The following is a 25,419-nucleotide window of genomic DNA, read 5'->3' as shown; positions in this document are numbered from 1 at the left end:
TGTAAGAGACAGCAACATAGGAGGAAAGTAATTTATAGCTCATTTTACTCTAGAAGAAGCATACTTATAATTTGTATGTGTTTACATGTATTTTAACCACTTGCCTACCCTGGTCATTTTCCCCGTTCAGCTCAGCTCTGATTACTTTGGCAATAACTTTATCAATAATTATCACAACTAAATGATCTATATATTATTTTTTTTCAGGACAAATTAGGCTTTTTGTGGCTATTTGTTTTTAGTAATTACCTTATTTTCTACGCATTTTAAAAGGAAAATAAGGAGACAAAATAACACAATTTATCCACTTTCATACATTATAGCTTAAATGTAAATAGTTCTATTGTACATTAAACCCAAACATTTTAATTGTCTATCCTTCCTGTTTATTTAAACAGTTCATTTGTTTTGATAATGAATTAGATGTAACAATTAAAGGTATCCATACACTACGTTGATCTCCTGCCGATATAAAGCATATTCTATCACTGTGATCGAATCTGCTGTAAAATTAATGCAAATGTTGACCGATCGTCTGATTTCCATCCGAAATCGATTCAGTGCAGATTACAAATTTTGCACGATCGCCGGCGGGTCCAGAGCTCGTTGTTAGCAGCGTTCGATTCGCCATTCGCCAACTACCGGCGCAGCAATACATCACCTGTCCGCCGGCTCGAGTCCCCGGGTCTGTGATCTCCCTTTCTCCGGCTGGCCTTCTTCTCCATCTTCTCTTCCTGTCCCGTCCTGTGAGAAGGGCAAGTTCAAACAGTAGAGCGCCGTCTACTGTTTGAACTTCCGCTCTGGATAGGAAGTGAAGAGAAGATGGCCAGCCAGAGAAAGGGACAGCATGGACCCGGGGACTCATGCTGGTGGACAGGTGATGTATTGCTGCTGGCCGGAGGGAGGCGAGGTAGGCAAAGGCAGCGGCAGCTCCACAGATTGTGAATCAATTTCATGCTGAAATCGATTCAAAATCTGTGTGCAGTGTATGGGCAGCCAATAGATCCCTCTCTGATCAGACTGTTGGTTGATCTGGTGGCAATCAACCAGTGTATGGCAGCCTTAAGTAATGTATACAGTCTGCTACTGTCTGCTCCTGGGAAGGTGTATTTTAAACTTGTTTAATAATGAACTCTGCCATTGAATTCCCGGAGAGGAAGAGAGGGGTTTGCTGTAATTCCTTTTCAAATCTGTAGTGATGTTATCAGGTCAGAGATAAATAAACAGTGTTATCTAAGATTTTGCAGGGAAGAGAGTGCAGAGACTTATTTTCACGTCATAGGGACAGGAAGTGGTTAAATTTTACAGTTTTTCAGGATAGTGGTCCTTTTATGAAAATGTATTTCTGATTGGCTCTATTATATCAACTTCATCACTACTGAATATATCTTTCTCACAACACAAAGCCCTGTGTGGGAGCTGTGTAGATCATCATCACTTACTTTCACTGCTCCATTCTCATGCATTGTTATACAGTTGTTGGCGTCCTCAGACAGCTGGTACAAGGCCTGCGCCGTTGCACGGTGGACCGCCGGGTGGCTGGACTTCAGGTACCGTACAAGAGGGGCCACAGCATTGGCTTCTCCGAAAGCCACCCTATTATTCCCCCACCTGCAACACCGTGAAATAGCTTCTGCCAAATGGCGTCTCAACTTGTCATCTGTCTGTAGAAAATAAGAGAGGTGAGTTTTTTAAAAGCTGCTCGGGGGCTCGAGAACCTACAAGAGACTTTTACATTTTTTTCTTTTTTTAAAGTTATATTTTGCTTAAAAGGTCCCTTGATGTTTGGTATAATGCTTAAAAAGTATGGAGCGCTTTACAGACTGCGGTAAAGAAGGTATTTATGTTGTTGGCGTTCCATGACCAGGAAAGAAAAGTTTGCTGGAACTAGGGTGCCATCAAACTCCGAGAAGTGAAATGTTATCTTAGCTTTTATAGCTGTTTGCAGCTTGTTGTCTATCCATTCGGGGATGAAGAGGTTGACTTGTTAAACAGTGTTTAGCAGCCAGGTGTCATGGGAGTGATAGGAGCTAGAGACATTGTGGCCTCACTACTACTACCAAGCAGATTCTTTTTCAATTATGAACTCACATATTAACTTAGGATTCAGCGTACCACCTAAACTTAGAGCCCCATACAAGCCCCTCTATGTTTTCTAAAATATATACTATTTAAAGCTAAAATGAAAAAGTTTCTCTTCAAGTCCTGACACTTACTCAGTGCACTGCTTACTATAGTTTCAGTGGTCAAAATTAAATCCCACCCACAGCATAGGTTTTCTCTTCCTGCCTTCCCGAATGCTTATGGCCCCTCAATTTCCCAAACCAGTCACTTGCCAAATCCCCTTGAGATCAAACCTGGTAGATTCAATGCTCCCTTCAGCTTTAAGGTGTCAAACGCAAGAAAAGTGTCACAGATAGACTGCCCATCTCTCCTCGGGTACCAAGATAATACAGCAGGGGTGTCAAACTCAAATACAAAGAGGCCCGGAATTGAACACTGAAACCTACTCACAGACCAAGCTCAATGTGTACTGCTGACATTATACAATACAATAATATATATAATATGTATTCCTCCCTTACAAAAGTTCCCTGGTGTTTAATGGCTCCCCTGCCACCCCTATACAGTTCCCTGGTGTCTAGTGGTCCACCTCCCTCCCCTATACAGTTTCTGGGTATCCAATGGTCCTCCTTCCCTCCCCTATACAGTTCCCTGGTGTCTAGTGGCCCCCACCCTCCCCTATACAGTTCACTAGTGTTTAGTGCTTTCCTCCACCTCCCCATATGGCTTCCTTGGTGATCTAGGACTTCACCTCCAATATAGCTTCCCTGGTGGTCTAAAGTGAGCCAAACATAATGCAAAGCTGGGAAACCACTTGTGGGCCAAATTTAATGACTATGAGGGCCAGATTTGACCCACGGGCCCGAGTTTGACATATACGTTATATAGCATTCAGTGTAATCTGAACACCGTTCATTTCGGGATAGGGTGGCTTCAGTGCGTGGTTTGGGAGGATTTGGTGCCACAAATTTGATGATGGACTTTTTAATGAATTGGCTGAAGGTTCTGGAGCTTTGGAAGTTTTTTCTCCCTTTTAGGGCTCGTTTCCACCAGAAACATGCAAATTCACATGCTGCTTTTGGGACGCAAAATTGCATGCCAATGCGAATTCACTATACGTATAGGTCTGTTTTTTAGATGCAAATTCGAATGTGTAATTGCTGCTTTTTTCATTTTCTATTGACATTAACGAAGATGCATGCGAAAACACACAAAAATATGCACGGAAATGTGTAAGCAGGGGCGTCTCTAGCCATTTTGTCACTCCAGGCGAGAAATCCTGTGGCACCCAACCCCCCCCCCCCCCGTGATTGCCCCCAGTCCCATACCCCGCACCCCTCATGGTGAACACCACTCCTGTGGTGAACCCCACCCCCAAGACCCCCGAAAATCATAATGCAGCAGCGTTTCACCAGAAAATGTACCTATTGCGGCATGGGTTCACCAGAAAATAGTTGTTATGCAGCAGAGCGTTTCACCATAAAATATACTTATTGCGGCATGCACTCACACACACCACACACAGTACACACACACACACTATACACACACACACACACACACACACACACACACACACACACACACACACACACACACACACACACACACACACACACACACACACACACACACAGTGTACACACACACACACACAGTACACACACTGCACACAACATACACAGTACACACACACACACACACACACACACACTCTAGACATGCACAGCACAGTACACACACTATACACACACACACACACACACACACACAGTACACACACTGCACACAACATACACACACACACACACACACACACACAGTACACACACTGCACACAACACACACACACACAGTACACACACTGCACACAACATACACACACACACACACAGTACACACACTGCACACAACACACACACACACACACACACACAGTACACACACTGCACACAACATACACACAGTACACACACTGCACACAACACACACACACACACACACACACACACACACACACAGAGCACACTATACACAGCACACAGTAGACATACACTATACACATACAGAGATAGGAGGAGTGGAGTGAGACTGAGAATAGCCTGAGATGGAGCAGTTTATCTGTATTGCAGTCCCACATTACACAGAGACTAGTTGCTGGTAATAGGACTGCTGTCCCTGCCAATCTCTTACACAAGTCAGCAAGCAGCCCTCCTGGAGTCTAGGGACTGTCAAAACTTTTCAACCTGTTTAAGACCTTATCTGCACATGCAGTCATTATAACAATGGGGAGAGACCAGACAGATTTTTTCCCACTGACCCTCCAGACGAGTTCTACATCATGCTGTGTATATTTACCAGCTAGCCTGCCCTCTAATTGCACTTTTATCAGCTAGCCTAGTATTTTACATTGCCTTACATCAACAAACCTGAATACAGCAGACACAGGACCAACCCTAAATCATTGAATGAAAGGACTTCCCTGGGGGGAAGTCAATGCCTGGCTGCTACACAGTCTCTACATCCACGCAGTTACCAGTAGCAGAGAGAGAGGGACTGAATTCTCAGGAGTCGGACTCAGGAGCTGATGATGCTGTACTCCTCGGATCCCTGACTAGGATGAGTGCCTTCTCTCACTGACTCATTCATTACTGTGGTTCTTTGAATCATTGAGCTGAAGTCCAGTCAGCCCCGCTGCTGCTGCTCTGTAAACTGACACCTGAGTCAGCTGAGAGGCATTTCTTCTCTCACTACTCAGTGCAGAAGCGCCCTTGCCTCTTCCTGTCGCCTTAGGCAAAAATTTATAGCTGCCTAATGGCTCGGACGCCTCTGTGTGTAAGTGACAATCGCATGCAGCATCCAGAAACTTTTAGAACTGCTATCCAGATTTTTCCTGTATAAGAATTCCGCATATAGGGCTTGATTCACTAAACCGTGATAACTCAAATATCGCACCTTATCAAAGATCACACCTTATGAAAAGACATCACACCTTATGAAAACATATCACAACTTATCTAAGTTAACACGTCTTATCAGATTAGCATAGCCAGCGCTACAAAGTTATGCCTGCTAATTGGCAATGGCACTCGTCCTGTCCTGAGCCCCTGCGGGTCCATAGAGCTATGCTACTCTGATAAGGCATGTTAACTTTGATAAGGTGTGATATCTTTTCATAAGGTGTGATATCTTTCATAAGGTGTGATATTTGAGATATCACGGTTTAGTGAATCAAGCCCATAATGTGATCAGGTCTATTGAAATGCATTGATATGCAAATTTGTGCGCAGCAAATCCACACAAGTTTGCAACTGGTAGAAGCAGGCCCTTCTAGCCGGGGAGAGGATACGATCAGGAACTATTGTCTCGCAAGCGCAATACAGCTGCGCTAGTACAGTACTGGGAATAAGGCTATGAACAGTTAGCAGCAAAGGGACTAAAACACCCTCTGGAGCATCCACGCTTCCCACTACTTAAAGCAAACCTGAAGCGAAAATTCAGTTTCATAGTTTAAAATACAGAGTGTGGTTTGTAAATTGCAAATATGACAGAATTGTGCAATGTAATAAAAAACCGCTTATATCTGAAAATAAAATTATGAGACAATTTTCTTTGCTACTAATGTTCTATTCATTATCTGTACTACAAATACAATTCATTATATCATACATTTTTCTTTTTGCTTCACTGTCACTTTAAGTGAGAATCTGGTTTATTTGAACTTGGTTCCCTTACAGGATTGTGGCTCTGTTCACATTATAAATCCCCAGAACTGTCGCACGCGCTGAGTGATTTATTGAGAGTTTTTTAAAGAGCTTTTCCCTGCGCTTTGCGCTTAGAAAAGCACTTTTATAAGCGCTTTTGCTCAGCGATGTTTTTTCAGTCAGGAAGTGAACTCCTTTACCCGGAAATTAATACATACAATGTATTTATTCATAGAAGCGCTCGGGAAATCGTTATACAAAGCGCTTTTTCAAGAGCTTTGCGATTTCCCTATACCTTCCATTGAGCCAAAGCGCTCAGAAAATGGTACATGTAGCAGGTTTGCGATTTTAGTAAAAACATGTGAACACTGTCATAGGGAATCATTGCACAAGCACTTTTGGGGCGATTTCTAAAACGCCCTCAGTGGGAGGGGGGGGGGGGATAGAAGAGACTTGAAATCCTAGAATTTAACCTTAAAGTGAACCTCCGGACTAAAAATCTACTCAGCAGAACTGAAAAGGCTTGGTGTTTCTTTAACAGTTTCACAGCATTAGAACTTTGTTTTTCTTACCAAAGCATCATTTTTAGCTGCATTTTTAGCTAAGCTCCACCCATCAAAGAAAAAAAGCCCAGGCTTTTTTTCCCTGATGCTGTGCAGAGCATGATGGGATTTCCTATGTTGTTATTCATATTGCCTAGCAACTGGGAGAGGTGCTCAGGACTCAGGACGGTTGGAACTGTGTCTCATGCTCCCTGTCACCTCCTTTCAACCAAAAAAAGATGGCTGTCATCATGAAATCAAACATTTGCCTGTTCTTTTAAAACAGTGTGAGTAAGAGACTATCTTACCTATCTATTTTAATTAACACAGCTTTGCCCAACCTACGGCCCGCGGGCCATTTGTGGCCCGCGAGGCCAGTTTCTGTGGCCCGCGCGGCGGTGTCCTGCGGAGGGGGAGGCTGGGGGAGACTGAGGAGGCTGCCCGTGAAGGGGTAGAGGATCGGGTGGTATTGCGTAGTAAAGTATCGGCGTAGTCCCACGCATACACGCTGGTATTCAGCCCCGGGTAGCGCTGGGATAGTTAGAAAGCCTCGCTCATTGGTTAGTGCAGGAACCTTCCTCCAATAGGAATTAGGCTGATTCCTATTGGAGGAAGGTTCCTGCACTAACCAATGAGCGGGGCTTTCTAACTATCCCAGCGCTACCCGGGGCTGAATACCAGCACATTCTCAAGTATGCGCAGGACTACGCCGATACTTTACTACGCAATACCACCCGATCCTCTCCTCCTCGGGCAGCCTCCTCAGCCCCACACAAAGCAGGCAGCCCACTCAGCCCCACACAGACAGGGCAGCCTCCTCAGCCCCACACAGACAGGGCAGCCTCCTCAGCCCCACACAGACAGGGCAGCCTCCTCAGCCCCACACAGACAGGGCAGCCTCCTCAGCCCCACACAGACAGGGCAGCCTCCTCAGCCCCACACAGACAGGGCAGCCCACTCAGCCCCACACAGACAGGGCAGCCCACTCAGCCCCACACAGACAGGGCAGCCCACTCAGCCCCACACAGACAGGGCAGCCCACTCAGCCCCACACAGACAGGGCAGCCTCCCCAGCCCCACACAGACAGGGCAGCCTCCTCAGCCCCACACAGACAGGGCAGCCTCCTCAGCCCCACACAGACAGGGCAGCCTCCTCAGCCCCACACAGACAGGGCAGCCTCCTCAGCCCCACACAGACAGGGCAGCCTCCTCAGCCCCACACAGACAGGGCAGCCTCCTCAGCCCCACACAGACAGGGCAGCCTCCTCAGCCCCACACAGACAGGGCAGCCTCCTCAGCCCCACACAGACAGGGCAGCCTCCTCAGCCCCACACAGACAGGGCAGCCTCCTCAGCCCCACACAGACAGGGCAGCCTCCTCAGCCCCACACAGACAGGGCAGCCTCCTCAGCCCCACACAGACAGGGCAGCCTCCTCAGCCCCACAGAGACAGGGCAGCCTCCTCAGCCCCACACAGACAGGGCAGCCTCCTCAGCCCCACACAGACAGGGCAGCCCACTCAGCCCCACACAGACAGGGCAGCCCCCTCAGCCCCACACAGACAGGGCAGCCTCCTCAGCCCCACACAGAACTGACAGCCCCCTCAGCCCCACACAGAGCTGACAGCCCCCTCAGCCCCACACAGAGCTGACAGCCCCCTCAGCCCCACACAGAGCTGACAGCCCCCTCAGCCCCACACAGAGCTGACAGCCCCCTCAGCCCCACACAGAGCAGACAGCCTCCTCAGCCCCACACAGACAGGGCAGCCTCCTCAGCCCCACAGAGACAGGGCAGCCTCCTCAGTCCCACACAGACAGGGCAGCCCACTCAGCCCCACACAGACAGGGCAGCCCCCTCAGCCCCACACAGAGCTGACAGCCCCCTCAGCCCCACACAGAGCTAACAGCCCCCTCAGCCCCACACAGACAGGGCAGCCCCACACAGAGCTGACAGCCCCCTCAGCCCCACACAGAGCTGACAGCCCCCTCAGCCCCACACAGAGCAGACAGCCCCCTCAGCCCCACACAGAGCAGACAGCCCCCTCAGCCCCACACAGAGCGGGCAGCCCCACACAGAAACTGGCTCACGTTCTCGCATCACAGATGATCATCTTCATTCTGTATTAAGAATAAATGTTACAAATTTGGAGCCAAATATCCAGAAATTGGTTTCTGAAAAACAGCCGCAAACTTCTCATTAAGAAAATGTGCATCAAATGGTGAGTACAAAAATTCTTATATTGTCGTTTTCTTTCCATTTCCAACACCATGTTAACTGTTACTAGAAAAACGTTTAAAGTTTTACATCGAAAATTTGTATGCATGTGTTCCGGCCCTCGAGATTTTTCTTGATTTAATGTTCGGCCCTCGGGCCAAAAAAGGTTGGGCACCACTGAATTAACATAACTAATTTAACTTAAAGGGATACTGTAGGGGGGTTGGGGGAAAATGAGTTGAACTTACCCGGGGCTTCTAATCGTCCCCCGCAGACATCCTGTGGCCGCGCAGCCACTCACCGATGCTCCGGCCCCCCCATCCGGTTCACTTCTGGAATTTCAGACTTTAAAGCCAGAAAACCACTGCGCCTGCGTTGCCGTGTCCTCGCTTCCCCTGATGTCACCAGGAGCCCACGGCGCAGGCACAGACCATACTGGGCCTGCGCAATACACTCCTGGTGACATCAGTGGGATCGTGGACATGGCAACCCAGGCGCAGTGGTTTTCTGACTTTAAAGTCTGAAATTCTAGAAGTGAACCGGAGGCGGGGCCGGAGCATCGGTGAGTGGCTGCGCGGGCACAGGATGTCTGCGGGGGACCATTAGAAGCCCCGGGTAACTTCAACTCCTTTTCCCACGACCCCCCTACAGTGTCCCTTTAATGACAGTATGTTTGTTTAGGCTGAAGCTTCTCTTTAAGGGCCCATTCACACTAGAGCGTTTTGCCGGCGATTTCGGGAAAACGATCAAGCGCTAGTGCACTAGAAATCTATGGGCCTGTTCTCACTTGGGCAATTTGCATTAATCGCCGGCGATTAATGCAAATCGGCAAACGCAAACACGTAGCCTGCACCATTTTCATGCGATTTCCGGTGATCGGGTTTCAGTGCTATAGAAGCGCCAAACACGATCACGGAGAAATCGCTGCACGGTCCAGTGATTTTTTCCACGTGAAATCGTGGAAAAATCACTCCCGCAATACGCTGGCAAAAATCGCCGGCGTTTTGCGCTTTTAAGTGTGAATGGGGCCTAACAGGCTTGCTCAGCAGAGCTCGAATATTCGAGTAGCTCGAATATTCGAGCTATTTTTCAGCTATTCGAGCTCGGTATTCGAGCTCGAATAGCTGCAGCTATTCGAATGGGCTATTCGAGTGAACTCGAATAGCCCATTCACTATTCGAGCTATTCGAGCAAACAGCGGTATTCGAGCTCGAATACCGAGCTCGAATAGCGTCATAGCCCAGATTGATGTCCTTGGAGCCAATCAGAGGGCTTCCAGGCCCTCTGACAGCAGCCAATTACAGAGGGGGACCCTGGCCAGCCCCTACCCTATAAATAGCGGCCGCCATGTCAGGTTTTTTCGTCCTTGCTTGAGACTTATACAGAGAGAGATCTGCTCCTTTGTGCTTTGGCTTAGCAAGTGCTCTATTGTGGTCAATCACCTAGCGTTTTTGCTCACATACACCTCCTATACACACCTATATTGTTGTTAGCTAGATAGAGATTGTATTTTAGTTAGTAGCTTGTGTGTTACATAGAGACAGCTGCTGCTGCAGGCAAGCTTACAGCTTTAGGCCTCAGGGCCTTGCCTGTGTGGGCAGCTGTCCTCCTGTCGTCTGTTTATTTCTCATCTATACCTGTGTTTGTGCTGTGTATTCTACCCTGTCTTGTCCTTTACTACTGATGATTGTATTTTGTAGTTGTACTGTACTAGGGACACTCACTGTCACTGTTCATAGCTCCTGCGTGTGTGTGTGCGTGCACTGTCTGTAGTGTACAGTACACACACTCTATTTCCTTCTACTGAATCTGATTACTACTGATTGATTATTGTATTTTCTAGTTGTACTAGTGTACTAGGGGACACACTCACTGTTCACTGTTCACACTCACTGATTACTGATTATTGTATTTTGTATTTGTACTGTACTAGTAATCACTTAGCGATCTAATCACTTAGTGATTAGTGTCACCTCACCCACCAACCCACTCCATTAAAGTACCCCACTTTTTCACCCGCCCTTTTAAAAAACTTTTTTGTTTACGCCAAAAACATCTAAGATGTCTGGAAGTGGCAGCCAGCACGGTTTGGGCAAGGGGAAGGGCAGCAAGGGAATCAGGAGGAGAGGGAGCAGCAATGTGGCAAGCTGCGCCACCATGCACAGTTCCGCAGCAGCAGCAGCTGCGTCAGTGGCTAACATTCCGCCTATAGCCACTGGCCGTGGACGCCTTGAGTGCCCAGCAGGACCATTTGCAACTCACGCTGCAGAGACGCAGCAGCAGCGTGTAGTACCTGCTCCTATTTTCCTCCAGCCGGGTCGGAAACGTCCCATTGAGGAAAAGGATGCAGCCACTGTGATGCAACTGATGACGGAGGATGAGCAGCCCGCCATCAGCTGTGCATCCGAGGCCTCCACCCTCACCACCACCACCACCACCATCCCTGTTCGCAGCAGCCGCCCAGCAGGGCCTGGGGAGGAGGCCAGTTCACCGTCACAAGTTGACGACCTGTCATTCAGCAGTATTTTGACCGCAGGCATCATGAGGGATTTGTCTGCTGTTGTTGGCGATTTTGAGGAGGAGATGCTGATGGGCACTTTGGGGAGGAGGGATTGGACAGCAAGACTGTGGCAACAGTCAAGCAGCCCATCCATGCATCAGGAGAGGAGTTTGGGGGGTTATCATCCCAGCAGGACATGTTTCAGGAGGGGGAGGATGATGATGATGACAGGGTGACGGACAAAGACTGGGTGCCACCAGCTCCTGGGGATGTCATCAGCAGCAGCTCTGAGGAGGAGGAGGAGGATGCGCTTGTGGGCCTTCCAAGGAGGCGCATCATTGCAAGCATTGGCAGCAGTAGGCAGGTCCCACAGCCTGCTGGTGTCTCAGGCTCAGCAGCAGCAGCATCTGAGAGTACCACCACCAGCCACACCCAAGGCCCCCCCCCCCCAACCACCGCAGGGAGACAGGCAGCAGCGGCTCCAGTCCGTAGGGGGGCTTTCACGTCACCAATCTGGCAATTTTTCACCATGCCCACAGTTGACAGCAAGTACGCCACTTGTAACCACTGTCAGCGGAAGCTGAGCAGAGGTGCAGACCCCTTAAAGTACAGCACCACCTCTCTTCTGAACCATCTTGCTGCTAAACATTACCACCAGCATGAGGAGTTCAAGAGGCTGAAGGCATCTGGCGCTGGCAGTGGCACCACACCCACCACTGCACAGCCTTCAGCAGCAGCAGCAGCAACAGCAGCCACCCGCCCTCCTGCTCCTCCAGCACCACCAGCAGGAGTGCGGAAACGCACTGCTCCTCCCCCCTCTGCAACTCCTGCCGCCGACACTGAGGCCTGTTCTGGCAGCCAGTCCTCAGTGGCCTCCTCTGTTGTCTCCGCTGATTCCCGTGCTAGCAAATGGCGACGCCAGAGCCTTTTGAGCGAGTCCTTCCAGGGGGTGGTTAGGGCTCTGTTTCCCAGCAGCCGTCGCGTGCGGCAGCTGAACGGCTTGCTGGCATGGGCCATGTGCTCCCAACTCCTGCCGTACACGCTCGTGCAGGAGGGGAGCGACATGCGTGCACTGCTTGCTTGTGCAGCTCAAGACTGGCAGCTCCCCAGCAGACACTTCTTCGCCCGCAAGGTCATGCCTGCACTGCACCGCTTTGTGATGGCCAATGTGGAGCGAGGGCTGGAGCACGCGGTTGGTGAAAGGGTCCACGTCACCATGGACTCCTGGAGCAGCCGCTTCGGGACAGGCCACTACCTGTCCTTCACTGTCAACTGGGTCAGCTTGGTGGAAGGGGGTGAGGATGGGAGAGCAGCAGCACAGAAGCAGCAGCAACACAGTGGGTGGTGCCACCCCGCAGGGTCAGGGGAACTGCAGCAGGTTCCTCCGATCCTCTGCCATCCTCCGGCACACCTGGCCAAAGCCCCCGCCTCAGCAGCAGCATGAAGCCACGCCACTGCCAAGCGCTGCTGCAGTTGGTCAGCCTTGGGAAGACCAAACTGACGGCAACCCATGTGTTGGCCAAACTCCAGGAGCAGGAGAGGAGTTGGCTGACCCCCAGAGGCCTCAGAGTCGGAGAGGTGGTGGCCGACAATGGGGCCAATCTGGTTGCTGCAATCGGCAGGGGAAACCTGACCCACATCCCCTGTCTTGCCCACGTGCTGAACCTGGTGGTGCAGAAGTTCTTGCGCACCTACCAGGGGATGGACGAACTGCTGGAAATGGCAAGGAATGTTGTGCGTCACTTCCGGCGCTCGCCTGCAGCCTCTGCGAGCCTGGAAGACGTGCAAAAGGAGCTGGAGCTTCCACGCCATTGGCTGATCCTTGACGATCCAACTCGCTGGATGTTGGAGCGTCTGGTTGAACAGAAGCACGCTGTCAACCAGTACCTTGCCCTGGCCACTGTGTCCGCCGCTCAGAAAAGGGACAAGACCAGCAACATCCCGTCCATCGTCCCCGATGACGACTGGGGACACATGCAGCAGGTGTGCTTAGTGCTGGCTCCCTTTCTGCAGGCCACCAACATGGTGAGCAGGGACCATGCTATGGTGTGCGAGTGGGTGCCCCTGGTTTGTCTGCTGAACAGGGCCCTCGATGCTTTGCTGGAACAGGGAGCGACCCAGCAGGAGCGGCATGCAGCTGCACAGTCCACGTCTGAGGGGGAGGAGGACTTGGTGGAGGTCCCTGACCTTGCTGCTGATGAGGGGGATCAGCACAGCGCAGCTGAGTTGGTGCGGGGGTGGAGAGAGGATGAGGCTGAGGAGGCAGAGGAGGAGGATGAGGACAGCACTGCCGTCAATGTGCCAGCACACGTGTCCCGCCTCTTCCCAATGGCAGCGCACATGCTGACGTGCCAGCGCAGGGACCCCAGGGTGATCCAGATGAAGCAGAGGGAGGGTATCTGGATCAGCATGATGTTGGACACACGCCTCAAGGGGAAGTTGAGCCAGTTCCTGCCTCCTGCAGGAGGAGACCCAGCGCAACAAATAAGGAGCTTGCAGCAGGCCCTTGTTGAGCGCTTGGAGGAAGCCATCCCCCAGTCTTCCACCCCCACTGTCCAGCCAGCACAGAGGCAGCAGCAGGTGCCTGCATCCAGCAGCAAGCGCACCACAGACCTGCTGTCTCTCAGCAACGAGCTCTACAGGACTGTAGAGGCTCCAGCAGTGACTAGAGAGGAGGTGCATGCAGCAGCATCCTCCTCCAGTCAAAGCCAGCGCCTGACCCGCATGGTGGCTGACTACATGGGGTCCTACAGCGGGCTTGACAGCGATGCCCGTTGATCTCATGGAGTATTGGGTCAAGCGCCTGGAGATCTGGAGCGAGCTGGCGCAGTACGCCCTGGAAGTGCTGTCCTGTCCCCCTTCCAGCGTGCTGTCCGAGCGCTGCTTCAGTGCAGCTGGTGGCGTGGTCACAGAGAAACGCTCACATCTGTCTCAAAAGTCTGTGGACAGACTGATGTTTCTCAAGATGAACCAGGCGTGGGTGGAAGGCGAGTTCCTGGCCCCTGTTGTCGGCGAGAGGGGGACATGAAGTGGCTGCCGGAACCATCGTTAATATGCCTTACCACCCTTTACCACCTCCTGGCTCCTGCTCACTAAGCCAGCCTGGTTCATTTTGACTATTACGTCGCCTGCAGCCACACATTTTACACCTACAGTGGGCTGCTGTGTACTGCCCTTCTGCTGTCTGTCTGTGTTTCCCACTGCCAGGGTACACAGAATTACCTTCTGCTGCCACTCTGCCACCAGCTATTATGTCCAACAATAGCTATATGTGTAAGTTGCTGTAAAAAAAAATAAAAAAATAAAAAAAAAGGTTTAATTTTTCTGAGGTGCCCGGGTTGAAAACTGTGTTGTCCCAGTTGTGTATTGGACACGATGTGGGCTGCACGACCGCTGTCTGGGACCTCCTGTTGTGTTTACTTACAGCCCTGGTATCACCGCTAGGTACCAGGGCTATTATGTCACGCTGCGTGCCTGCTGCCACACTCACACTACTCCTCCATTCCTCCTGCTGCTGTCTGTCTGTGTTTCCCACTGCCAGGGTACACAGAATTACCTTCTGCTGCCACTCTGCAACCAGCTATTACGTCCAACAATAGCTGCCTGCCTATATATTTACCTTTAAAAAAAAATTAAAAAAAAGGTTTAATTTTTCTGAGGTGCCCGGGTTGAAAACTGTGTTGTCCCAGTTGTGTATTGGACATGATGTGGGCTGCACGACCGCTGTCTGGGACCTCCTGTTGTGTTTATTTACAGCCCTGGTATCACCGCTAGGTACCAGGGCTATTATGTCACGCTGCCTGCCTGCTGCCACACTCACACTACTCCTCCATTCCTCCTGCTGCTGCTGTCTGTCTGTGTTTCCCACTGCCAGGGTACACAGAATTACCTTCTGCTGCCACTCTGCAACCAGCTATTACGTCCAACAATAGCTGCCTGCCTGTATATTTACCTCTAAAAAAATAAATAAAAAAAAAAGGTTTAATTTTCCCGAGGTGCCCAGGTTGAAAACTGTGTTGTCCCAGTTGTGTATTGGACATGATGTGGGCTGCACGACCGCTGTCTGGGACCTCCTGTTGTGTTTATTTACAGCCCTGGTATCACCGCTAGGTACCAGGGCTATTATGTCACGCTGCCTGCCTGCTGCCACACTCACACTACTCCTCCATTCCTCCTGCTGCTGTCTGTCTGTGTTTCCCACTGCCAGGGTACACAGAATTACCTTCTGCTGCCACTCTGCAACCAGCTATTACGTCCAACAATAGCTGCCTGCCTGTATATTTACCTTTAAAAAAAAAATAAAAAAAAAGGTTTAATTTTTCTGAGGTGCCCGGGTTGAAAACTGTGTTGTCCCAGTTGTGTATTGGACATGATGTGGGCTGCACGACCGCTGTCTGGGACCTCCTGTTGTGTTTATTTACAGCCCTGGTATCACCGCTAGGTACCAGGGCTATTATGTCACGCTGCCTGCCTGCTGCCACACTCACACTCCTCCATTCCTCCTGCTGCTGCTGTCTGTCTGTGTTTCCCACTGCCAGGGTACACAGAATTACCTTCTGCTGCCACTCTGCAACCAGCTATTACGTCTAACAATAGCTGCCTGCCTGTATATTTACCTTTAAAAAAATAAAAAAAAAAGTTTAATTTTTCTGAGGTGCCCGGGTTGAAAACTGTGTTGTCCCAGTTGTGTATTGGACACGATGTGTGCTGCACGACCGCTGTCTGGGACCTCATGCTGTGTATTTACGCCCTGGTACCACCGCTAGGTACCAGGGCTATTATGTCACGCTTCCTGCCTCATTGACTGCCTGCTGCCACACACTCATCCTCCTCCTGCTGCTGAATTTACCTCCTGCTGTCTGTGTGTTTCCACTGCCAGGGAGCACATACAATGGCGCTTCCACCATGCGCCACCAGCTATTACGCTCAAAAATAGCTGCATTTCTTTAAAAAAAAAAATATATATACTTTTTAATACTTTGTGATATTATTTTCAGAGGTCCACAAAAAACCCCTGCGCTCGAATCCTGGTCTCAAAACAGTTCCACCAATCCTTGCTGTCCTTATATTCCAATGCACGGCTCAGCTCCGCTCTCAGGGGTGTGTGACGAAGATCTGACAAAGGCGCAGAGCGCCGAAACGCGTAATGACGCTACAAGCACGTCCAGAGTAAGCCACCCCCTAGAGACGAGCTACGGAAACCATCGGACCGCGCTGCTGGCCACAGTGCGAGTGTCTTAGCCGCCGGGGAGTTAAGCAGAGGGGCTTGCCGCTGATAAGCGAATCTTTATCACATATCTTGTGAGTATAACTTTTAAATTGCGGAATAAAGAAGTTTTTATGTTAATGCACTATGGAGCGCTCCATGTTTTTGTTTTAAAGTTATTTTTAGAGGTGTCCGGGTTGAAAACTGTGATGTCCCAGTTGTGTATTGGACATGATGTTGGCTTCACGACCGCTGTCTGGAACCTCATGCTGTGTATTAACGGCCTGGTACCACCGCTAGGTACCACAGCCTATTATGTCTCGCTGCCTGCCTCATTGACTGCCTGCTGCCACACTCTCATCCTCCTCCTCCTCCTGCTGTTGAATTTACCTCCTGCTGTCTGTGTGTTTCCACTGCCAGGGAGCACATACAATGGCGTTTCCACCATGCGCCACCAGCTATTTATTACGCTCAAAAATAGCTGTACTTCTTTAAAAAAAATAAATTATAAGAATAATAATAATAAGAGGAAGAAAAATAAAAGGAAAAAGAAAAAAGATATACAGTGGTGTGAAAAACTATTTGCCCCCTTCCTGATTTGTTATTCTTTTGCATGTTTGTCACACTTAAATGTTTCTGCTCATCAAAACCCGTTAACTATTAGTCAAAGATAACATAATTGAACACAAAATGCAGTTTTAAATGACGATTTTTATTATTTAGTGAGAAAAAAAACTCCAAATCTACATCGCCCTGTGTGAAAAAGTGATTGCCCCCCTTGTTAAAAAATAACTTAACTTTGGTTTATCACACCTGAGTTTAATTTCTGTAGTCACCCCCAGGCCTGATTACTGCCACACCTGTTTCAATCAGGAAATCACTTAAATAGGAGCTATCTGACACAGAGTAGTAGACCAAAAGCACCTCAAAAGCTAGACATGCCAAGATCCAAAGAAATTCAGGAACAAATGAGAACAAAAGTACTGTAATTGAGATCTATCAGTCTGGTAAAGGTTATAAAGCCATTTCTAAAGCTTTGGGACTCCAGCGAACCACAGTGAGAGCCATTATCCACAAATGGCAAAAACATGGAACAGTGATGAACCTTTCCAGGAGTGGCCGGCAGACCAAAATTACCCCAAGAGCGCAGAGAAAACTCATCCGAGAGGTCACAAAAGACCCCAAGACAACATCTAAAGAACTGCAGGCCTCACTTGCCTCAATTAAGGTCAGTGTTCACGACTCCACCATAAGAAAGAGACTGGGCCAAAACGGCCTGCATGGCAGATATCCAAGGCGCAAACCACTTTTAAGCAAAAAGAACATTAAGGCTCGTCTCAATTTTGCTTAAAAACATCTCAATGATTGCCAAGACTTTTGGGAAAATACCTTGTGGACCGACGAGACAAAAGTTGAACTTTTTGGAAGGTGCGTGTCCCATTACATCTGGCGTAGAAGAAACACAGCATTTCAGCAAAAGAACATCATACCAACAGTAAATTATGGTGGTGGTAGTGTGATGGTCTGGGGTTGTTTTGCTGCTTTAGGACCTGGAAGGCTTGCTGTGATAGATGGAACCATGAATTCTACTGTCTACCAAAAAATCCTGAAGGAGAATGTCCGGCCCTCTGTTCGTCAACTGAAGCTGAAGTGATCTTGGGTGCTGCAGCAGGACAATGACCCAAAACACACCAGCAAATCCACCTCTGAATGGCTGAAGAAAAACAAAATGAAGACTTTGGAGTGGCCTAGTCAAAGTCCTGACCTGAATCCTATTGAGATGTTGTGGCATGACCTTAAAAAGGCGGTTCATGCTAGAAAACCCTCAAATAAAGCTGAATTACAACAATTCTGCAAAGATGAGTGGGCCAAAATTCCTCCAGAGCGCTGTAAAAGACTCGTTGCAAGTTATCGCAAACGCTTGATTGCAGTTATTGCTGCTAAGGGTGGCCCAACCAGTTATTAGGTTCAGGGGGCAATTTCTTTTTCACACAGGGCCATGTAGGTTTTGAGTTTTTTTCTCACTAAATAATAAAAACCATCATTTAAAACTGCATTTTGTGTTCAAATATGTTATCTTTGACTAATAGTTAACGGTTTTTGATGAGCAGAAACATTTAAGTGTGACAAACATGCAAAAGAATAAGAAATCAGGAAGGGGGCAAATAGTTTTTCACACCACTGTAGAAGAGAAAGAAGTGAAGAAGAAGAAGAAGAAGATATAGAAGAAGAAGAAGATATAGAAAAAGAAGAAGAAGAAGAAGACGAAGAAGATATAGAAAAAGAAGAAGAAGAAGAAGATATAAAAGAAGAAGAAGAAGAAGAAGATATAGAAGAAGAAGAAGAAGATATAGAAGAAGATTAATAATAATAATAATAAGAAGATATAGAAGAAATAGAAGAAGAAGGTATAGAAGAAATAGAAGAAGAAGATGAAGAAGAAGATGATAAAGAAGAAGAAGATATAGAAGAAGAAGAAGAAGAAGATATAGAAGAAGAAGATATAGAAGAAGAAGATATAGAAGAAGAAGAAGAAGAAGATATAGAAGAAGAAGAAGAAGAAGAAGAAGATATAGAAAAAGAAGAAGAAGAAGATATAGAAAAAGAAGAAGAAGAAGCTATAGAAGAAGAAGATATAGAAGAAGAAGAAGATATAGAAGAAGAAGATATAGAAGAAGAAGAAGAAGAAGAAGAAGAAGATATAGAAGAAGAAGATATAGAAGAAATAGAAGAAGAAGATATAGAAGAAATAGAAGAAGAAGATGAATAAGAAGATGATAAAGAAGAAGAAGATATAGAAGAAGAAGAAGATATAGAAGAAGAAGAAGAAGATATAGAAGATAAAGAAGAAGAAGAAGTATATACAGTACTGAACAGAACTTTGGACACACCTTCTCATTCAAACTGTTTTTTGTTTTTTTAAAGGAACATCCCCACATAATCACTTGCTGCTGTTACTTGGAAAAAAGGATGTTTCTTGCATCATTCACCCCCAAAACAAGTGTTGGAAGCTATTTAAGGCCAATTCGAATAGTCAGCTCGAATAATGAGCTCGAATATTGACTTGAATCGTGAGCTCGAATACCGAGGTCGAATCGAATAGTAAAAAATATGCGACTCTTTCAAGTTATATGACCGTTTTGTTATCTATGATCACCCTGTGTACAAAATCTTGTTTTATAAGAGCTTTCCCTCTTACCCTCTTGTTGTCCGCTGTTAATGTAAAATTTTCAAAATTTTCAATAAAAACTTTGAAACATAAAAAATATGCGACTCGAATATTCGACCTAACTCGAATAATTTACTATTCGAATTCGACCTAACTCAAATAATAAAAAGGGGTATCCGAGCATCACTGGGGCCTAATACTTAACCTGAAGATGTAGAGTCAGTAATAATAATAACAGTAATAATAATAACAATAATAATAAATTGTGGCATCTTTTGTGGCATGATTTACCAGCACAGGTACACAGATTACTGGACAAAAGCTGAAACAGTCACACTGGGCATCTAAATCTAAATCCGTGGGGTTAAGTAACAATTGAGACATGATGTCATAGGGGTAACTGCTCCCCTCTTGCAGCACTTTACACAGCGCATTTTTTCTGTATACATGTAATTACAGAGACTTACCGTATTGGCCAGTGCAGATAACAGAGGCACCACCCCATGATCTGTTATCACTGCTAGATTTTCCTCATCTTTGGCTATATTGGTGATGGCTGCACAGACGCTGGCTAGAACCTCCCTGTTCTCAGACTTCAGCAGATTTACAATCAGTTCTAACCCACCAACAAATGAACGGACCATTTCTCCAGCATCCTGATGGGAAAATAGAGGCATTAGCTGCAGTGTTGGTGAACTTCTAATAAATGGGTTTTAAAATGTATTTAAATAGACACTGGCATAGCTAGAGATCATGGGACCCCATAGCAAAAATGTAATGGGGCCCTCAGATGTAGGCACACTTAAGCAATGCCACCTGCTCTCTACCCTACAGAAATTTACATTCTCATGCAACTAACGCTGCGCATAGTTCATGGGCACTGAGACAAAGTCAGAAGGTGGATAAACACAAGAAAGTTAATGGTGAATACATTAAGTACCACCTGGGCCCCAATGCTCCAGGGCCCCATAGCAGCTGCTACGGCTATTGCTACGCCCCTGCAAACACAGCTCTGACCACAGTACTGCGCTATACATACCTAACTCATTTTATGATATTGGCATGTCATCCCAGCATCTAAAAAAAAACAACTGTACTATGTGCCTAACTGCACACATGCTAGATAGGTAATAATTATAATGTTAACATTTGTATAGCGCTTTTCTCCTGTCTGACTCAAAGTGCTTGAGAGCTGCAGGCAGGCCACCCTGCAGTGTTAGGGAGTCTTGCCCAAGGATTTCTTACTGAACAGGATTCAAACCCTGGTCTTCTGTGTCAGAAGCAGTGCCCTTAAAGGACATCTGAAGTGAGAATGATTTATTTCCTTTTAAGCAATACCAATTGCTTGGCTGTCCTGCTGATCCTTTGCCTCTAATACTTTTAGCCATAGACCCTGAACAAGCATGCATCAGATCAGGTGCATGTTTGTTTTTGTTGTGATTCAGACACTACTGCAGCCAAATAGAACAGCAGGGCTACCAGGCAACATAAATATGGCAGCCTCTGTATACTTCTCGCTTCAGGTTCCCTTTAACCAGTATGCTATCCAGCCACCTCTAGGGGACACATCTGCCAATAATTTACTGTGTACAAAGCTTAAACCATTTGTGGATGTACAGTGTACTTTTATAGGAGTAATTAGGGATGCTCGGAAAATTCCGCGGAATTATAAATTCCGTGATTCCGGCCGGAATTAGGTCAATTCCGATTCCGGTAGTCAAATCGGAATTCCTATACCTCTCAAACGGAATTCCGCGGAAATTTTATAATTCCGACGGAATTACATAAAAAAATCTCTCTCCTCCTCCTCCTCCATCCATCCATCCATCACAGTAGGGAATTGCAGATTTTCAAAACAGCTTATATACCATAGCTGGGATTTGAACCCAGAACCTAGTGTGTAGTAGGTATCTGTCTTACCCTCTAGACCATGACCCACACTACATGCTAAAGCTGCCGGTAGCATAAACCATACTTCCATTATGATCAATTCGATAGAAAAAGTAGCATGATTAAGGATTTGTACTTTTTGAAAAGCATGCTTATTTATATACCATAGCTGGGATTTGAACCCAGGACCTAGTGTGTAGTAGGTATCTGTCTTACCCTCTAGACCATGAACCACACTGCATGGAAGTAGGTATCTGTCTTACCCACTAGTAAGGCTGAGGCTGGAGAGGCTGCAGCCTCAGGGCGCAGTGTAGGAGGGGGTGCACAATTCATTCAGCTGTCATTCCCAATTGTGTTTGAAGCAGAAAGAAATAAGAAAAGGTGATACATGGCAGCGACAGCAAGCCAGATAAGTAGAGATTAAGGTGTTGGGGGTGGGGGGGGGGGGGCTGGGGCACCTCTTAGTGTAATAGCAATCAGTGTGTGACAGCTGGGGTGGGAGGGATGGGGGGGCGCACTTTGCTGTCTCAGCCTTGGGTGCTGAAGGACCTTGTCCCACCTCTGACCACACTACATGCTAAAGCCTGGCCCTGAGTGTGGTTGATGGTCTAGAGCAGTGGTCCTCAAACTAAGGCCCGCGGGCCGAATGTGGCCCCCTAAGGCTTTCTTACCGGCCCCCCACACAGAAAATGTATTGCTTATAAATGCAGTCAGCTACATCTTTAAATATTGGTGGTCCACATATGGAATAGCAGTGCAGCACCCCCCATCCACATGGAAGCCAGAAAGCAGAAATTTTGCTGGTTTCCAATCAAATTCCACATCAGGTGACACTGCTGTCCAATTGGCTTGCAGATTGTCACCTGGGTATGCTTCACTGTCTGGTCCGCAAAGACTTCTACATCATTTTATGTTTACTCCGGCCCACCAGCGGTCTGAAGTATGTTGACCCGGCCCTCAACCCAAAATGTTTGGGGACCCCTGGTCTAGAGGGTAAGACAGTACCTACTACACACTAGGTCCTGGGTTCAAATCCCAGCTATGGTATATAAGCATGCTTTTCAAAAAGTACAAATCCTTAATCATGCTACTTTTTCTATCGAATTGATCATAATGGAAGTATGGTTTATGCTACCGGCAGCTTTAGCATGTAGTGTGGGTCATGGTCTAGAGGGTAAGACAGATACCTACTACACACTAGGTTCTGGGTTCAAATCCCAGCTATGGTATATAAATAAGCATGCTTTTCAAAAAGTACAAATCCTTAATCATGCTACTTTTTCTATCGAATTGATCATAATGGAAGTATGGTTAATGCTACCGGCAGCTTTAGCATGTAGTGTGGGTCATGGTCTAGAGGGTAAGACAGATACCTACTACACACTAGGTTCTGGGTTCAAATCCCAGCTATGGTATATAAATAAGCATGCTTTTCAAAAAGTACAAATCCTTAATCATGCTACTTTTTCTATCGAATTGATCATAATGGAAGTATGGTTTATGCTACCGGCAGCTTTAGCATGTAGTGTGGGTCATGGTCTAGAGGGTAAGACAGATACCTACTACACACTAGGTTCTGGGTTCAAATCCCAGCTATGGTATATAAATAAGCATGCTTTTCAAAAAGTACAAATCCTTAATCATGCTACTTTTTCTATCGAATTGATCATAATGGAAGTATGGTTTATGCTACCGGCAGCTTTAGCATGTAGTGTGGGTCATGGTCTAGAGGGTAAGACAGATACCTACTACACACTAGGTTCTGGGTTCAAATCCCAGCTATGGTATATAAATAAGCATGCTTTTCAAAAAGTACAAATCCTTAATCATGCTACTTTTTCTATCGAATTGATCATAATGGAAGTATGGTTTATGCTACCGGCAGCTTTAGCATGTAGTGTGGGTCATGGTCTAGAGGGTAAGACAGATACCTACTACACACTAGGTTCTGGGTTCAAATCCCAGCTATGGTATATAAATAAGCATGCTTTTCAAAAAGTACAAATCCTTAATCATGCTACTTTTTCTATCGAATTGATCATAATGGAAGTATGGTTTATGCTACCGGCAGCTTTAGCATGTAGTGTGGGTCATGGTCTAGAGGGTAAGACAGATACCTACTACACACTAGGTTCTGGGTTCAAATCCCAGCTATGGTATATAAATAAGCATGCTTTTCAAAAAGTACAAATCCTTAATCATGCTACTTTTTCTATCGAATTGATCATAATGGAAGTATGGTTTATGCTACCGGCAGCTTTAGCATGTAGTGTGGGTCATGGTCTAGAGGGTAAGACAGATACCTACTACACACTAGGTTCTGGGTTCAAATCCCAGCTATGGTATATAAATAAGCATGCTTTTCAAAAAGTACAAATCCTTAATCATGCTACTTTTTCTATCGAGTTGATCATAATGGAAGTATGGTTTATGCTACCGGCAGCTTTAGCATGTAGTGTGGGTCATGGTCTAGAGGGTAAGACAGATACCTACTACACACTAGGTTCTGGGTTCAAATCCCAGCTATGGTATATAAATAAGCATGCTTTTCAAAAAGTACAAATCCTTAATCATGCTACTTTTTCTATCGAATTGATCATAATGGAAGTATGGTTTATGCTACCGGCAGCTTTAGCATGTAGTGTGGGTCATGGTCTAGAGGGTAAGACAGATACCTACTACACACTAGGTTCTGGGTTCAAATCCCAGCTATGGTATATAAATAAGCATGCTTTTCAAAAAGTACAAATCCTTAATCATGCTACTTTTTCTATCGAGTTGATCATAATGGAAGTATGGTTTATGCTACCGGCAGCTTTAGCATGTAGTGTGGGTCATGGTCTAGAGGGTAAGACAGATACCTACTACACACTAGGTTCTGGGTTCAAATCCCAGCTATGGTATATAAATAAGCATGCTTTTCAAAAAGTACAAATCCTTAATCATGCTACTTTTTCTATCGAATTGATCATAATGGAAGTATGGTTTATGCTACCGGCAGCTTTAGCATGTAGTGTGGGTCATGGTCTAGAGGGTAAGACAGATACCTACTACACACTAGGTTCTGGGTTCAAATCCCAGCTATGGTATATAAATAAGCATGCTTTTCAAAAAGTACAAATCCTTAATCATGCTACTTTTTCTATCGAGTTGATCATAATGGAAGTATGGTTTATGCTACCGGCAGCTTTAGCATGTAGTGTGGGTCATGGTCTAGAGGGTAAGACAGATACCTACTACACACTAGGTTCTGGGTTTAAATCCCAGCTATGGTATATAAATAAGCATGCTTTTCAAAAAGTACAAATCCTTAATCATGCTACTTTTTCTATCGAATTGATCATAATGGAAGTATGGTTTATGCTACCGGCAGCTTTAGCATGTAGTGTGGGTCATGGTCTAGAGGGTAAGACAGATACCTACTACACACTAGGTTCTGGGTTCAAATCCCAGCTATGGTATATAAATAAGCATGCTTTTCAAAAAGTACAAATCCTTAATCATGCTACTTTTTCTATCGAATTGATCATAATGGAAGTATGGTTTATGCTACCGGCAGCTTTAGCATGTAGTGTGGGTCATGGTCTAGAGGGTAAGACAGATACCTACTACACACTAGGTTCTGGGTTCAAATCCCAGCTATGGTATATAAATAAGCATGCTTTTCAAAAAGTACAAATCCTTAATCATGCTACTTTTTCTATCGAATTGATCATAATGGAAGTATGGTTTATGCTACCGGCAGCTTTAGCATGTAGTGTGGGTCATGGTCTAGAGGGTAAGACAGATACCTACTACACACTAGGTTCTGGGTTCAAATCCCAGCTATGGTATATAAATAAGCATGCTTTTCAAAAAGTACAAATCCTTAATCATGCTACTTTTTCTATCGAATTGATCATAATGGAAGTATGGTTTATGCTACCGGCAGCTTTAGCATGTAGTGTGGGTCATGGTCTAGAGGGTAAGACAGATACCTACTACACACTAGGTTCTGGGTTCAAATCCCAGCTATGGTATATAAATAAGCATGCTTTTCAAAAAGTACAAATCCTTAATCATGCTACTTTTTCTATCGAATTGATCATAATGGAAGTATGGTTTATGCTACCGGCAGCTTTAGCATGTAGT

The 25,419-nt window shown here is 46.5% G+C and overlaps 1 protein-coding gene across 2 annotated transcripts in view; it reads right to left on the bottom strand.

The window, feature by feature from the left end:
* ODAD2 (outer dynein arm docking complex subunit 2) overlaps nucleotides 1-25,419 on the bottom strand; it is a 226,279-nt gene that overhangs the window by 27,151 nt on the left and 173,709 nt on the right. For both annotated transcript variants that reach the window (XM_068235726.1, XM_068235727.1), the window contains exons 18-19: nucleotides 19,866-20,054; nucleotides 1,443-1,664 (exon numbers count right to left, since the gene is read on the bottom strand). In XM_068235726.1, coding sequence (XP_068091827.1) covers nucleotides 1,443-1,664; nucleotides 19,866-20,054 — 411 coding nt within the window. The remainder of the gene's footprint in view (nucleotides 1-1,442; nucleotides 1,665-19,865; nucleotides 20,055-25,419) is intronic.

The sequence above is a fragment of the Hyperolius riggenbachi genome, chromosome 5 (assembly GCF_040937935.1).
Source record: "Hyperolius riggenbachi isolate aHypRig1 chromosome 5, aHypRig1.pri, whole genome shotgun sequence".
In the NCBI taxonomy this organism is placed as follows: Eukaryota; Metazoa; Chordata; class Amphibia; order Anura; family Hyperoliidae; genus Hyperolius; species Hyperolius riggenbachi.
The sequence above is the reverse complement of the archived record's forward strand: the minus strand, read 5'-3'. Positions and strand labels throughout refer to the sequence as shown.